This window comes from Ailuropoda melanoleuca, chromosome 14 (genome assembly GCF_002007445.2).
Source record: "Ailuropoda melanoleuca isolate Jingjing chromosome 14, ASM200744v2, whole genome shotgun sequence".
Taxonomy (NCBI): domain Eukaryota; kingdom Metazoa; phylum Chordata; class Mammalia; order Carnivora; family Ursidae; genus Ailuropoda; species Ailuropoda melanoleuca.
The window spans coordinates 83,094,230-83,111,514 of record NC_048231.1 but is presented as its reverse complement, the minus strand read 5'-3'; the positions used below and the strand labels follow the sequence as shown (position 1 = coordinate 83,111,514).

The 17,285-nt window shown below is 48.6% G+C and overlaps 1 protein-coding gene across 1 annotated transcript in view; it reads right to left on the bottom strand.

The window, feature by feature from the left end:
• Positions 1-17,285, bottom strand: part of MAPK4 (mitogen-activated protein kinase 4) — a 152,743-nt gene that overhangs the window by 44,614 nt on the left and 90,844 nt on the right. Inside the window, exon 2 of the mRNA XM_034642436.1 lies at positions 14,004-15,611. Within this exon, the coding sequence (XP_034498327.1) occupies positions 14,004-14,549 (546 nt within the window). The 5' untranslated portion in view covers positions 14,550-15,611. The remainder of the gene's footprint in view (positions 1-14,003; positions 15,612-17,285) is intronic.

Sequence of the window (17,285 nt, the reverse complement as noted above, 5' to 3'; positions counted from 1 at the left end):
CAACACCATTAGCCACCAGGGAAACGGAAACCAAAACCACAATGACGCACCACCTCATACCCACTGGGACGGCCAGAATAAAAATAAACAAACAAAACAGAAATTGAGAAGTGTTCCTGAGGATCTGGAGAAACTGAACCCTTGTTGCTGGCAAGAATGTAAAATGGTGCCACCAGTTTGGAAAACATTCTGGTAGTTCCTCAAAGAGTACCGTATGACTCCATAATCCCACTCCTAGGTTTATATGCAAGAGAAATGGAAACCCACAGACCCACAAAAGCTGGTCCATGAACGTTCACAGCAGCATCATGCATGATAGCTGAAAAGTGGAAACAACCCCAATGTCCATCAGTCAAGGAACAGATACACAAAATGTCGTGTATCCAACACTGGCATGTCATTTGGCAATACACAGAAATTAAGCAGTAAGATCTGCTACCACATGAACGAAGCTTGAAAATACACTAAGCCAGTCACAGAGGACCATATACCACGTGATCCTATTTATATGAAAGGCCTGGAATAGGCAAATCGTAAAGAAAGAAAATAGACTTCTTGGTTGCCTAGGATTGGAGAAGAGGGCGATAGAGACCTTGGGGGGTGATGACTCAGGGGGCTGAGGGTTTTTTGGGGGTAATGAGGATGTTTTAAAATTGATTCTGGGGGCACTTGGGTGACTCAGCCGCTTGAGTGTCCAACTCTTGGTTTTAGCTCAGGTCATGATCTCAGGGTGGTGGGACTGAGCCCCACTTAGGGCTCTGAGCTCAGCGTGGAGCCTGCTTAAGTTTCTCTCTCTCCCTCCTCCTCTGTCCCTCCCCCCACTCGTGCATGCTTTCTCTCTCAAATAAATAAATAAAATCTTTAAAAAAGTAAAACTGATTATGGTGATAGATGCATAACTCAGTGAAAAGACTAAAAGCCAGTAAAATGTACATTTCAAATGTATGTTGATTATGTCTAAATAAAGTTAGTTTAAAAGTTAATATAAACCACTGTTCTACTGCAAGGAGCTCCCTAGCTGTTAGCCTCTTCCCAAATAGCTGCATGCTGGGGCAGTGAAGCAGGCCGTGGCTCCAGTAAGTTTCCAGTGGGGAGAGACGGAAGGAAAGAGTGGTGCAGGAGCACTGGGGAGGACGGCAGGTGGACATGGGAAGGTGGGAGACTGTGTGAGGCCCTACAGAGAGAAGGGCGGGCCCAGGACACAGGGATTGCAATTTCCTGACCAGGCCCCCACCTTTGCTTACTGTGGGCCCCAGGGAAGTTCACAAAATTGTTCTGTTCTCTAACTTTCTTCATGGGGAAAGCAGACGCAAATGTTCCCCATTTCATGACTCTTCCCTCTTCTCATCATAGAAAGTACCCGGGAGTACTTGAGTTCTGGGGCCAAGTCCAGTTGTATTAGCTGCCGTCCAGGTCCCTGGAGGCAGGTCTGGTGCAGGCTCTGCTTCTCATTAGCAGTGGGTCTTAGATGAGCCCCGGGGGTCCCCTAGTCCTCAGATATCAAGTGAGGACAACAATTACCCTGACCTCCTCCCTCCGAGGGTTGGTTATCAGGATCCAGACTTACCACTGGTGGGAAAGAACTCCCAGAGTGCATTACTGTGAATTCCAGGAAAAATTTCAGGGTAGATATGATGATATTGATCCCCCAGCTACAGGAGCCATCAGCTGGTCGTGCTCTCTCATTAGCATTTGCAAATTGGTTGGGGTCAGGGTTGAGGGCAGCTGGTGACCACAGAACAGAGCTAAAGACAAAAGGCCTACAGAGGACCACCAGGGAAATGGGAAATGGGAAAAATTCATCCCCAAGAAGATCAGTCCCACATTTCACAGCTGCTTAATTGAGCTCGATGCCAGGAGGACACGGGGTTCTGCAGATGGTCATCATTCTGCATAGAAGATAGTGCAATGCAATCTTCATGACCATACCCGAGGGTCCCCCACACTCTGGAAACCTGCTGTCCAGGTCATCTGGGGACACAGGAGGGGCCATCATGGTGCAGAGAGGTTTATATGCAAGAGAGCAGGCAGCAGGCAGAACTAGGAACGGCTCCTCCTTTCCTGCTGCCTCAGACAACAAGGGGATCTTGTCAGGTGTGTGATGGACAGTAAAGGCAAACAGGACATCATGGAAGAGCCGGGAAGGAAGCAAGAATGAGCGTCGGGGCAGCTGAGGGACAAAGGCTTGCCTCTTCCCAAAATAGCCGTGCCAGGATGGGCCTCAGGGTGGGTGCTCTGCGTGCCTAGATGTGGAGTTGGTGGCGGACACTTGAATAAGTACCTCTGGGGAGGCCAGGCCCTCCTCTCCAGTCTTTGCAGGGGGAAGGGTGGAAGGGTAGGGGTGACAGGTGCTCATTGCTGGGATCTATTCTGAAGGGCCATCACCGACGTCTACTCTGTTGGTTGGTCCTCAAGCTTACCAATCATTAAATATCTCGAATATCAACCCCAGTGTATACCCTCAGTACTAGCATCGGTCTTTGGTTAAACTGCAAAAGTGCCAAACACTTAAGCGGTCTGGTCTCCTTTTGGGTTAAACACCCTCCTCCAAGCACAGTGCTTCCTCATCAATCCATTTTGACAACTGATTCCAATAAAGGTTTTCTGACTCGTTCCCACTCTTTCTTCACTCCTTCAATTTGTATCTTAGTTGAGAAACTAAAGCATGGTCAACTGCCCCAATAGCATTTATCATTAGTGCTAGAAATTTCCAGTGTCTGAGAACACAGAAACCCTCTCCAATCATGATTAACAATCACGGTGAAGAAGAGCTAATATTTACCGAGTGCTTCTCGATGCCTGATCTAGTGCCATGCAGGGCACACACGGCTCTGGGAAGCAGGATCCAGTATGATGAGGGGACGGGGCCAGCCCGCAGCAGGTTAAATAAGTCACTCTGGGTCACCTGGTACCAATCAGGAGGGTCGCCCTGCTTCCTAGGGGTATGGCGCACCCAGAAAAGCCTGTCCCATGGTCGGCACAGGGGCAGCAGCCGAAGCAGGGCTGCCATCTGGGAGAGGAGGTAAGACACATGCGACATGTCGGGGTCATTGTGCGCACACTCCTGGGCCAGATGCTGGTGGGCTTCGCCTTCTCTCTCACGGACAGGGTAAGCTGGGCTTACCACTCTTCTGTAATAAACATGTCCTTGGTAAACAGACTCTTGCAACAAACTTCCCCAACCTCCCACCCGAAAAGCTTACTGTGATAAAACCATGCACATTCCTGCTGCACATTTTTGGGAACTACAGAAAAATAAATAGAAGCGGGGGCGGAAGTCCCCTTCTTTTTCTTTATCATGTCTAACCCTTATTAAGATTTTGCAGTTTTTAACCTCTAGCCAATTTTATTGTGTCATTCTGTTCTCTGTGTTTCCAACTGTTATGATCACCATCTATACAAATCTGTATCTTGCTTTTTAAACTTAATCATTATGACATCAACATTTTCTATGCTATTGTAAACTCTTCAAAAACACCAATGAAAATAGTTGTATCCCATGCTGTGTAATGGTAAGCCAGTTTACTTAACCATGCCCTATCCTCCAATTCGATTTTAAGTTTAGACGTTCACATATGAGGTTCTCTCTAAGTTAAAGAGGTGGTGTTTGCCAACATCTGAGTTCTACGTATCTAGGAATTAAAGCGTCGCAGCCGGTCATGTAGTTTAAATTTGGCTTTTTTACTTTAGGATGAGTTTAAAATTGTATTGAGGTGGAAGGAGAGGATTCTGTAGACAATGTCCCTGAATCCCAACAAGGCACTTAGCGAAATCTCTTAGGACATCTTTGCGGACAGTGAAGGAACACAGATCAGATAACTATACAATTACGTAAACTCACAACTGGTTGGACGACTAAATCCAAAGAATGTTAGCTTAGGGTCAGTGTCACCCTAGAGAGAAGCGTCTAGAGGCCATGAGTCAAAACGTCTCACCTAATCCCTTTAAAATCAGTGATACAGGTGAAGTCCTAGAGGACAGGTTTATCAATTATGACGTTGTAAGGGATAAAATTATGTGATAGAACAACAATTCAAGAAGTTCTCATCAGGTTGGAATATTTGTCTGAAGCCAAAAAGACAAAAATCAACTGTATAAACGTAAAATAGAGAATCCCGGGCTTAACTGAAATTAGCTGGCAATAAACTCAGTACGAGACAATAGTTGACACGACTGCCGAAAAAACCACGGACAGCAGGAACAGTAAATCACTTATGGAGCAGAGATGTCACACTCTCACTGACTCTGCTGGTTAAATCACACAGTATCTGTTCTGGAAGATACATTTTAAGGAAGTGTATGACAAGTAGGAGGAGGTCAATGAAAAGACAGTCAGGGTAGGGTGAGCTCTGACAGCATCATCATCTCAACAGCCAACAAGGCAGCAGCTCAGTGGCTGCAGCGTGGCCTCTGAAGACATTGCTAGGCTCTGACATCCGACTCTGTCACTTACTAGCTGGTGGCCCTGGACAAGTTACTCTCTATGCCTCAGTGCCTTCATCTGTAAAATGAGGACAACAGCAGCACCTACCATCATCATCATCATCATCATCATTATTATTATTAGGCTGTTAGAAGGACTAATTAGGTTAACACCTGTCAAGCACTCAGAACAGTACCTGGGTTATGACTGTATGAAAACAAAGGGCTTCTAGGCTGCAGAGACTAGAGGGGCATGATGGATGACTTAAAATATTTGAAAGCTGCCCTGAGGAAGAGAAATCATGCTTTATTCTGAGAAGCTCTTGAGGACCGTGCTCAAGTCAGTGGAAAGGTAGAGGCTTAGCCTCTTCGTTAGTCAATAAGCACGTGATGCGCACGTATTCTGGGTCAGATACTGTGCCAGGCACCAGAATACAGAGATGAATGAAATACATACTCTTTCCTAACGGTCCTAAAGGCCCCAGTGTCTACTGGGGAAGAGGCATGTGAACAGATAATCACCATAGTATGGGAATAACTGCTTTGGGCAACTGGGAGGAAGGTGTGATTAACTCTCCCGTGGGGAGCTGGGCAAAGCTTTGCAGAGGTGGGGCTTTTGAGCTGAGTCTGCAGGGATAGTAGGAGTTCATGTGGGAGCAGAGGGAACAGCGTGTGGGATCAGAGCTGTCACCGAGTATGGGATTATCCAGTGAATGGTGACAAGTCGGTGATGTTACAGCACAAGGTGGGTGGGCTGGCAGAAGCTAGAGATGGGGCTCAAAGAAGTGTAATACATGTAGAAGGTCACCACGAAAGTCAGGATAATCCGAGCAGTAGGCTCTCCCCCTGCACAGCCTCCTATTTCCAAACTACTGTCTTTTCAACAGCAACCACAGCAAAAGCTGATTAAAGAAACTACACTTCAGGTGAAAATTGAAAAGGATTTGACTCAATTTTCCAATCATTCTTCTTCCGTGTAAACACAGGAATATCTGCCTATAGAGTAAGACAGTATCATGTGCCTGAGACATTTACACCCCGGGAGTACCCAAGTGGAGGGACTGGAGCAGCTGGGATCCTCCCCACTGGGACTGAAGATACTGTGTGAAAGGGAGTTCCCCTACCTGCACATTCACTCGGGTATAAAGGGAAGGAGGAGCAGTGCACCATTCCGCACTCAGCCCCCAGGCTCTCCACTTGATTCCACTGAATAACGTTCATTAAGCACCTAAGGATGTAGCGGTAAGTAAGTCACCAACACTTCCTTCGAGGTGCTTACAATCTAGCGCACAGGATGATCCACCACACAGAGCATTACACCATTAAATGCGTGATGGAGTTGCTGCACTGGATTTGCCCTCCCATCTTACGCAATGATAAACCTGGACAAACAGAGAGAGCAGATGTTTTCAGGCACTGGACAACGGGCTGAGAGAAGGAAAGGAAACACATAAGGTGAATTTCATATTCGCCCTGGCACTCTGCCTGGGTAGATTTCCCAACCACAGCACAGGGAGGTGGGGCAGAGCAGAACATGGTCGTCCTACTGATCTGGGGAAGTAGAATTTGGAATTTGGGGCTGCTGAAGCATCTAGAGCAAGCAGGGCAAGATACCGGAGAGGAAGGTTCTTCAATAGGGTGGGGGTTCAGAAGTTTGTTGTGGGGGTGGGGCTCGCACAGATCGCTGGGTGAGTGCTGTGCTGCACATACACAGGGTGAGACTCTGGCGTGGGCTGGTAGAGAGCAGCTACTTTGGAACTGAGAGCAGAGCAAGAATATTAGAGGTTGCAGAGACACTGGATCCCCAGGAGTTCCAGTATAGCCGGAGGGGAAGCACCAGGTACTTCAGTGAGATAATAGAAAGGGCAGGCCCTGGGAGTAAGGACCATGTTCTAGAGTAAGGGTTACTCTAGTCCTGTGCTATCAAAGTCTAAAGCCAAGCCTTAACAAAATTAAGGAGAACCATCAGTAACTTAACAGACTGCCAGAACAAAAACCAAAATTGGGTTTTGAACTCATTAAAGGAAGACAATATAATTCAGGCTCCCTTTCAGAGTATCAATTGCAATGTCCACAAACAAGCAAAAATTACCAGAAATGTGGAGAAGAAAGAAAATGTGACCCAAATTCAGAAGAAAAAAAGGAGTCAATATAAAACAATCCAGAGATGTCCCCAGATTTGGAATTGGCAAAGACTTTAAAGCAGCTATTTTAAATATTTCATGGATTTAAAGGAAAAAAAAATGATTTCAATGGACAAAGATGGGGAATCTCAGCACATAAAGAGAAACTATAAAAAAGGATCCAAATGGAAATTTTGGAATGGAAAAATATATTATCTAAAATGGAAAACTCACCAAACAAGCTTAATGATGAATTAAAGATGGCAGAAGAAAGGATTAGTGAAGTTGAAGACAGAACCACAGAATTTATCCATTCTTAAAAAAAAGACAGAAAAAGGATTGTATAATCTTTTGGAGTAATACCAAGCTGAGTAACGTACATGTAAGCAGAACCCAGAAAGAAAAGAGAGAAAAAGTGGAGCAGAAAAAAAACCAAAAACCAAAAAACAACAACTGTTGAAATGTCCCAAATAAACCTACAGATCTAAGAAGCTCAATGAATCCCAAATAAAATAAGCACCAAGAAAACCACATCTGGTCACAAATCAGAAAATATCTTGATAGCAGAGGAAAAAAACTCCACATTACATACAGGGGAAATGATGTGAATGAAGACCTTCTCTTCAGAAATAACAGGGACAGGAAATAAGGCAAAAGTGTTTTTAAGTGATGAACGACAAAAATACCATAGATTAGGAATTTCATATCTAGAGAAAACAAACTTTAAACGTGAGAGCAAAATAAAGACACTTTCTAGATAAAGAAAGAACTTGTCAGCAGCAAGCCTGCACTACATGAAACTCTGGCCCCTCTCCAGCATCGCTGGCAGGACGTTACTTCCTGTGGGTGAGCACCAGGTGAGTAAGGAGGCTGGTGTTGAAAACAAGGAGGAAGCTCCTGATCCCTTTACACTTTTCATCAACAGCTCACACACACACCCCCTTCCCCATGGACAGGCAGCCCGACAGGCACATGAGAAAGGGTGAGCTCTGATATGACGAGGAAGGCAGCAAGCTCGGCTGGGATGCACTTGGGCAGCGAGGCCAACAGTGAAATAGGGAAACGCTATAAACTAGTTGGGAAACAGGCACTGCTCCAAGTCCCTGATTCCCTCACTCATCACCTTGGCCTCATTCCCAGATACTCCTAGATCTTGCTATGATCTGGCAATAAAGGGTCAATTCCTGGCAAGCAGGGCACCTCCAGGACCCTGCCTTAGGCCTCTGGCTGGCTTCCTTTCTGATTGGCGGTATGTGGGCCATGCCAGTTGTTAAAGATTTTTCATACCACCCCTGGAGCTAAGTGGGGTTGCTTCTCAGGAAGGGAGGCCCAGATGTGATGTTCTGGGAGGGTGCAGGAGAGGACCCCAGCAGGCCAGGGACAGAGTGAAGACCCTGCTCCTCGGGGTGGGGCTGCAGTGGGAAGGGGGAGAGAGGCTGAAAGCCAACGAAATTAGCTTTCCAAGTGGGCCTGAGTATTCGGGGACACTTGACTCTCTAGTACAACCTCTGTTCTAATCCCCTAGGTCATGTTTTTCCCTTTTAAAAAGGGATATTTCATAGCCTTTTAAATAAATCTTTTCAGCTCCACTGATTTGGAATAACACGCTTAGCAGCTTAAGAACTTCTAGCTGGGCCTTCAGCAAGTTGTCCTTCCACGAGCCCATTTTCTCATGAAACGCTGGCCTCCGGGTCTGGCTGGGCCTCTCCCAGTGCCAGCACCGTGGACCCCGGTCCTACTCTGGGATCCTGGGCAAGCCCTTCCTCACTCCCTCCACCTGGAGACTTGCACCTCATTCCCTGCATCTGCAATATGGAGATCATTCAAACACAAGCCCACAGAACACCAAACAGTCACTCTTTTGATCAGTGGCAAAGACCCTACTTCAGGTGCAGGAATGAACATTCCTCCTCTGAGGTTCCATTTCAAGGGAATCTGGGCTTTAGGGGAGCTTTCTGTGTCTGCCCAGGCAGAGAGGGGGAGGTTACCTCGGCCCAGACAGACAAGAAGCCATCAGAGGAAGGCAGTGGCCAGGAGAGAAGGAAGTGAGGTTGATCAACAAGATGAAACCAGCATAAACACTGCTGACTGAAGCTCCATGCAGAGCCTTTGGAAGCTGTCAGTGTGTGTTCAACATCGTGCACCTTTCTGTCCCCTCCACGACCTTGAACCACAAGCCTTACCGAACTCCGGTAATAGGCCGAGCCCTCACTCAACACTCAGTCCCACTGAACTGTGAAGCCAGTGTCTGTCGTTAAATTAAGTGGAGCCAGGCAGTTTACACCGGAATGAAAAGTACCTGTTTTCTAAAACTGTGTTCCTATCACCTGACTATTATGAAAATCACACCTAAACAGAACCACTGCTCCTTTCAGTGTCGATCCCTGGTTTGTGCAGCCTTCTACCAAACCTGAGTGATGGTAACAGGCCAGGCAGCTCCCCGTGGGATGTGATGGAGACCCTAAAAAGTCGTCCTGCCGAAAACAACCTTGCCCATTCCCTGTCATGACATCCCCGCCAGTAATGACCCCAGCTGGTTAAAGCAGCTGCTTCAAACACAACCCTGCTGTCTGGGGGTTCTTAGCCTTCTTCATTGTGCTGAAGTTGGAGAACCACGACTGCAAGCACCAGCAAACACATCAGCTCTCCATCCACAGACAAGCTGTTCCTTGTCTTCAGATCAGTGGTTCCTGAACGTTAACCGGCATCAGACTGACCTGGAGGTCTGTTAAGACCCAGCGTGCTAGGCCCCACCCACCCCGAGTTTCTGATTCGGTAGTTCTGGGATGGAACCAGAGACTCTGCATGTTGAACAAGCCCCCGCGGTGAAGTCGATGCTCTGGCCCGGGCACCCACTTTGAGAACCAATCACTGCACTATCAGTTGCTTGAGACATGAAGCTCAAACGTGAACGCGTTCTGATGCGGAATGCGGTATGAAGACAGAGGGCTCTGAAACAGAAAGGGGTCAAGGGCCCAAAGACAGGCCAGCCTAATAAACTTAGACTTTCTCAAGTGACCCACCAAAACACAAGAGCCCTTGGCTGTCCAAATTCTGCTGGGCCTCTGACTCTTGCTTTCTTTCCTGCGTGTTTTCCACCTGCTGCCCCCCAGAGGAAAGGCGAGTCCGCTGGCAGTGCCCTGGCAGCCCCGGCGAGGATAGGAGGCTCCTCCCTTCAGCCACAGGCGGCCCCTCCAGGAGCAGAGTGTGTTCACACAGCTAAGCTGGCTGTCAGCGAGCCGCAGGCTCTCGGGAGCTCCTGACACCACTTAGAATTTACACAGGACTCAGCGAGGTCTTAAACAACCTTTTTTTTTTTCGTCTTTGGAGATCCTCTACTTCCTAATAGGATAAATTCAAAGGAAAACATGCTCTGACCCTTTAGCAGCCTCTTCTTGACATAAACAACAAGGAACTCCTTGGTGGGCTGGCCGAGAAGGTGGCAGAAAGGGATTCATCACAGGAGCAGAGTCCGGGAAGCCACCCTTCGGGTGGGGCCTCATGACTCACCCTCTGGCCCTGTCAGGAGTTGGTTCCGTTCTTCTGTGGAGGGGAAACCGATATCTGAATGTCTGTGCGGTATCATCATGGCATCTACTGGGCAAGTAGTTCTGTTAGTGATTTCGCCCTTCGTACGTCTGAAAGCACTTGACGTCTTCCACGTGACTCTAACCAGAATCCTGTGAAGTCAGCAGAATGGGAACAACGACCCTGTTTGACAGAAACCAACTGAGAAGAGAGGCTCAGAAAAACCAGTGGGTGTGGAGTTGAACCGTGTGTGTTGGCCCCTCATGGTGAGACCTTGAGTGGGTCTCCTCCCCTTCCTAGGCCCTGGTTTGGTCATCTGTGAAATGAAGGGGACAGACAAGGTGATGGTGAGGTGTGAGGTCTTCTGACAGATCTCTTACTCAGGAATGAGCTGTGCAAAGGGCCCAACTGGCCTGACGTCATGCAATCAGTGAGGTGAGGAACAGTGACTCAGAGAGACAAGTGCCCCCCATGCTGTTGAGAAAGCCATTAGAGCACCCCCACTGCCACCCACTGCCATCTCCCTGACCGTGTGGGCTCACTGGGAACTCTAGTTGCCCTCTGGACCTGGCAAAGACCAAGACCCCTAACGGAGGGAAGGTGGGGGACACCTAGAATGCTCTCTGTCTCTTCGATTCCCAGTGATGCCAGCTGCTCACTGGAGAAGAGAAGGCCATTTTCTTTGGCACCTCCTTCACCAGACGAACTCAGCGGACACTACCCTATGACCGGCCCTGCGCTAGATGAGGGGATGTGGAAGTGAAGGAGACACACTGTCCACCCACGAGGAAGTCACAGTGAGGAGAGTGAGACCCGGGTGGGTGGTGCTCAGCCAAGGGGCCAAGCCCAGCCGCCAGTCAGGTCACAAAGTCTGTCCCTGGCACTGAGCTGAATCAGCCTGAAAAAAGGGAGTGTTCTTTTATAACCCACACGTAGGTGCTGGCTATGGCCCAGGTGAGCACAATCTTCCTCAAGGTGAGTGCATGATCCATAAAACTTTAGGATGGGTCAAGTTTAGAGCAGCTCCCATGTAGACATCATCCTCCACACACAAAGGGGACAGCAGATGCACCCATCTGGCCCCAACCAATCCACCGGCTGGAAGAATTATGTGCTCTCTTCCTGAGAGTCAAACCCTCTAACCACATGTCATCAATGAACCCAACTAGCTTCCTATTTGTATGTGCTGGTAAATGACTACTCTCCCATCTGTTCAACAGAGTCAACAACATCAGCTGGGCCATGTCTCAGGCACAGTGATCAGACTCCCTGGGGAAGACGAGGAGAACACGACATGCCCTCAAGAACCAAGGGACTCTCAGCCTAGGGGAGCACAGAAGATGCAGACACAAATACCCATAAGACAGCAGGGAATGGTAGATGCTAGAAGATCCAGGTTATGGGTTGGGGAAGAACCAACAGGGGAATTCAGAGAAGGAAAGACTAATTCCAAACGGGACCAGCAAGCCTTCCAGAAGGAGATGGCACCTGGAAAGACCATGCATTAGGATGCGAGAACACCCCAGTTCTATAGCCACCTCATGCCATAGTCGGCCAAATCATCTTAAGACAGCTGGTTCTCTCCATTTTAAAATGGACCATTTGCCCTAAGTGCCTCATAGCTTTATGAGGATTAAATGAAAGCTGATTTAAATGTGCACTGGGTAAATAAAAGCCCCAAATATTCGTCATCACTCAGAGAAAAATGAGGAGGTACATGAGGGAGGTCGACATACATGAGGGAGAAAGGGTGCAGGGGACACCTACCAAATGCAGGGCTCGTGCGAACACCTACTGGGCTAGCAACTGGCTCTAATGATTTTTTTTTAACTTCCCACAGCTAATTTAATTAAAGAGACTCTAAGAAGAGTAAGTCAGGACACCTAAATTCTCCTGCATCAGGAACATGAAAGTCCCAACTACAGCGGTGTCTTCCCATCCCTGAGGAACAGGAGAACAGCCACTTACAGCTGGTGGCCAGTGAATGAGGGCCGGGGCCCGGGGTGCTCAGCAGACACTCATGACATAAATGGATGGACTCCTTACTACTTTCCGATGGGGTTTTACATTCATGCAACATTTTGATCTGTAACCACAAGCCAGTGGGGCAGACGGCATCTACTATCACCCCTGTCAAAGATGGGGAAGCCAAGGCTCCCAGAGGGCAAGTGACTGTCCATGTCCCCAGCTAGTGCTGTCAGAAGGGAGCCTGGACCCCTGCCTCCTCCCTTCCTCACACCATGCACCTTTTAAGAATTGTTACGACAGCCAATCTTCACCCCAACAAATCACCTTTCCTGACTTTAAAGAAGGTCTACTGAGTGCTGTTCAGAGCACTTTCCCTGGAATAGGTCACTTAATCAGACCCTTTCATCAAGGGAGGTCCCATTTTTACTCCCAAATGTACTGGTTTATTCCAATTCAGAAAGTGGTTTTGTGCATCCCAGAAATAAGTGTCACGGATTCTCTGGTCCTTTTACCAAATAAGAATTGATTGGGGTTAAAACCTTCAGTTCGATTATTTGAAGTCATTGCTTCTTAGAATAAAGTGAAAGTACAAATAGCAAAGGGTATTTGGAAGACGGAGAGGTACGTTACTATTTTTTTTTTTACCATGGATACTCTTGCCTACAAAGTCAACTGTCAGTCTTGACAGATGGCTTGGCCGCAGGAGGGGGGACAGGGGGCAAGGTCTTGGTTAAGGAGCACCAAGGGGCTAGAGCCAGCTGGGCTGATCTGGGGTCTGAAATCTGGGCTGGAGCCAAAGTTGCAGCCAGTGAGTGTGGGACAGGGAGCCCTGCTTCCCCCACCCCTGGATGTCATCTCACTGCAGCTGCACCAAACAGGTCAGTGCCTTTCTATGAGTCTGTGACCTTCTGGCTTCAGACAAATAAGGTGGCAAGGGAGAGCAGAGGAACGGGAACTCAGAGAAGAAGCTGAAACATGTTCAAGGTCAGAGCTACCCTCCCCTTTCATGACCCACCTCGGCCACTTTGGCTGACCTACTTCCTAGGGAATGTTTTCATTCTAATAAAAATTCATGGTTCAAAGGTTTTTGGCAGAAGGCTGGAAATCACACCCACTCCACAGCTCTGTTGAGGGATGCCTGGTGAATGTGCTCAGAGGCTCCCCTAAAGTGGCAGGAACCAGGGGTGGGGGGGAATAGAACTTCAAAGGATTCCGAGTTCCTTAAGGGAGCTGTGGATTCATTAAGAAGAGGTCTAGGGCCTTGAGCACGAGTGTCAGGATCTCCATCAGTGTGGCTGGGTCAGCTCTGATCTCTGCAGCTGGTAGAGCATTTAGCTCTGACATGTGGGATCTCAGGACTGTGCACACATCTGTAGTGTTAGTATGACACCAAGAGGCCAGAGCATCACAGGACCTGGGTGAGCTGAGCCATTAGCTAGACAGTCTACACTGAGGATTAGTTTATCAGATTCACTGTTTGCGCCCTCTGTCCACGGACACAGAGTGGGAAGGGGCGGCAAGCTGAACCACAGCATAGGCTGGTGTGCTGGGGAGCCTCACCGGGAGGCCTGAGCAGACAGGAGGGAGAGGTGGCATTAGGTGGATGGCAGAGATAAGAGGATGCCAGAGGCAAATTCACCAACCACAGTTTTAAAGCCACAGAGTTTAGAGCTGGAAGGAATCTTCGAGATCACCTACTCCAACCCCATCTTGTGCAGCTAGGACTTCTTGGTCGTGGCCATGGGATGGAGCCAAGCCTAAGAACCAGGCCACCGCTCCCACCCCCTGCCTGCCCAACAACTGCTTTTTAGGCCAGTGATCTTTCTAGCACCCTCCAGCCTCCCCCAGGTACGGACCCCAGTGCCCTGACTCCAGTGGAGCTAAGAATACCCTCTTGAATGAACGGGAGCATTCCTGAGGGTTCTGTGGACCACCTGTATCAGCCATTCCAGCCAGACATACCTTGTGTGAATAATGCTGGTCCACGATCCTCGCCAACCCGAAATCCCCGATCTTGAGCACGAGGTCCTCTGTGCTGATGAAGATGTTGGCGGGCTTCAGGTCCCTGTGCAGCACATTGGCGGAGTGGATGTACTTGAGCCCTCGGAGCAGCTGGTACATGAAGAGCTTTGCGTGCTCCTCGGTGAGCGTGCCCTGCTCCAGCAGGCGCGCCAGGTCGGTCTCCATGTACTCCTGGACGATGTAGGCCACGCTGAACTTGAGCAGCTCGCCCTGCAGGTCAGTGCCCTGGGGTCCCAGCACCTCGTACACCTTCACGATGTTGTCATGGTCCAGACGCCGGATGATCTTGATCTCCCGGAGCGCGTGCTTCATGCTGCGGGCGTCGCTCAGGGCGATCTTCTTCACGGCCACCTTCCGGCAGGCCCTGCTGTCCACGGCCGACAGCACCAGCCCATTGACGCCAAAGCCCAGGGGCTGGAAGTCAACAAAGCGCCCACCAAGGTCATACCCATAGACACTGGCAATGCAGTCACCCTTCTCAGCCATCGTCGGCTCAGTGGTCAGGGTCCGCCCGGGTGACAGAGGGGCAGTCAACGTCGGCCAAGTCCCGGGTAGCAGCTTCCCCAGCACACTTCATTCTGTCGAGCCCCGGAGCTGAGGGCTGCTTTTTCTCATGGTGATGTCACTGCCACCAGCTCTCTGGAGACAGGAGTGGCATATGTCCATGCTTGCTGAGCTGTGGAAGGCGAAGGCTCAGACTGCTTTCTTAACCTGCGTCGGGAGGGCTGTCCACCAACTCCTCTGTACCCTGAACTCTCCTCGAAGCTTAGAATGGCTCATGTTTTTTTCAAAGGCAGCATCTTGGAGAGAAGAACCAGTCTCATTACCTACATGAATGTAAAGTTTTCTACCATAACAGACCTCAAGATAAAAGATGCAGAAACTCTCCTCTTTAAATTTTTGTTAAAAGATGTTCCTTCCGGGTGAAATGCAGAGCGTTGCTGAGCTGTGCTTCTTGACTTCTGATGGGCCAAAGCTCGGTTTTGTCACAGCTTCCAGCAGCTTGGTAGCTATTCTGTGTCCTGAGCAGGAAGAAGGGATCCCAGCAATGGATTCTGGAGGCTTCAGGGGCTTCTTTCTACTTCTGCTGGCTCCCCTTAGATTGTGCAACCCGAACCAGGCTGATGAGCATTGGTGAAGAAAGCCGGAGAAACCCAACCACCTTTCTTGAGCTCCACACCAAGTTACACCTGAGGTGCCGAAGCTGAGGGGCACTCAGCTGCCACGACAGGATCCTCCAGAGGCTTCAGATGGGGCAGCAACCTCCGTCACCCCCTCCTCCAAGCCACCTTGCAAAGGACTGTGTGCTGCTGGACTCAGAGAGGCTGCAGGAATGCGGCATCTTTCAGACCATGTCTCCTTTCCTGTCAAAGAAATAACGTTGGGTAAATTTCCACACTCCAGCTTCCAACACCTTTCCACTTGCGTGTCCTTTGTTAACCAGCTCAAGTGTTATTTGATCTGTCCAGCCAGCTGAAACACTGCTTGCTCAGGGGATTCCAGGCTCTGCACTGCCCAGCCGCCCCTCCTGTTGTGTGCAGCGCTCCCCTGGAAGAGAGAGAAGATGGCTTGATTTGATAAGATCATCAAATGGTGTGCCTTTTATGTAAATGCCTTCTCTCCACAGGTTCACACACCCAAATTGTGGGTGGGAATGATCCACTCTGACTTTTGAGAAAGTAACTTGTGATGCTCTCTAACCACATACATCAGTACTAGCTGGGACGACTGAGAGTAAAACGTAACTAGTTGCAAACGGTAAGTAAAGGATCGATAATTCGTGTTTCTACTTGGACCCCTTTGCTTCCCTCTTTCGCAAATGTCTTTGGATATTTTGAGAGAATTTGCCATGTGCTGATATTTATTTACATGTGTATCTCTTGCTTTCCACGGAGGAGGCATAAGCACACATACCAAATAAGGAAATTTTGTTGCCACCCTATAAAAGGGACTCTCTGCCCAGCAAAGCAGGGCACCGACTTCTTAGCAAGACACCAGGACTGGCATGATAAACTGTATTCTCTTTGGTGGTGGGGACATAGCTCTTCAAATCAATGGCTCAAATCCTATCCTGACTGCCCCCTGGTGGTTGCTGACTCAAATTACAGGCCTAGGACCTAAGAGGGGAGAAAAAAACTGCAAAACAATGTAAAATCAGACCTCTGGAGCAAAGGCAACATCATAGCTTTTAAGGGATTGGCAGGTTTTCTAAGTTTATTAAGTCCACGGACACTCAGAGAACAAACACTGTACCCTGCACAAAGGAGTGAATATAGCACGGCTATTTCTTAGTTCTCATCATCCTGTCGGGCCCTCTGTAGGGATGCTTTCATATCTGAACTTTTGCACAACTCTGCAAATGACAAATGAGGTGAAACCACAGTCAACTCAATGTCTGAAATTAAAGGGGAAACTTAGGGGACCTAGATGATCTGAAATAGTAAATAATCAGATCCCCTCAAAAGACTTATGAAAGAGATTTGCCAAGGGTCTAGAATATAGTAAATGTTCAGCAGATGTTGACTTCCGATGACTGTTAAAAATTCCCTTGCACTTGAATAAGACATACCTACTATTCTAATGTTTTGTCAAGATCTTCAGCAATTCTACTCTGCATGTTTTTATTGGTCCCAGCAGCAAAATAACCTTGGTCTTACAGAATTTCACACTGGGAAGCAATCACGGCAAACAAGCTCAGGGCTCCTTAACTGGGGATGGTGCTCCCTTCCTCGACTATTTGACTAGACGTCACTACCAGCCTTTAAGAGGCAGGGCCCGATTGGCTAACCATCCTGCCAAGCAGTTCCATCAAGGAATAACTGACACCCACCCCCAAATGCCAGCACATCTGCTGAGAGGGACTGATTCTGGTCCAAGTCCTCACTTTGCAGATGAGGGCACTGAGGTTCAGAAGACACCAGCTCAGTGATTCTAGCATAGACAGGGTCAACAGACATTAGAAGAATTGAGAAATGAATACCATTCACTCTGAGGATTCCTTGCCAATTAGAGACAGTGCCAGGACCACCCTCTGTGCCACCCTCAGTGGCCCATGCTAGTGATGTCCACCTGGATACCTAATTCAAGGGAACCCAAGAGCCACCCCAGTGCCCCATTCCAACCTCCTCTGACTCTCGCTGCACATCAGGTAACAGAAACCAGACTGGAGCTTCTTTCGTTCTCTATCCATATGCCTGGTCCAGTTCCCAAGGGCACAGCAAA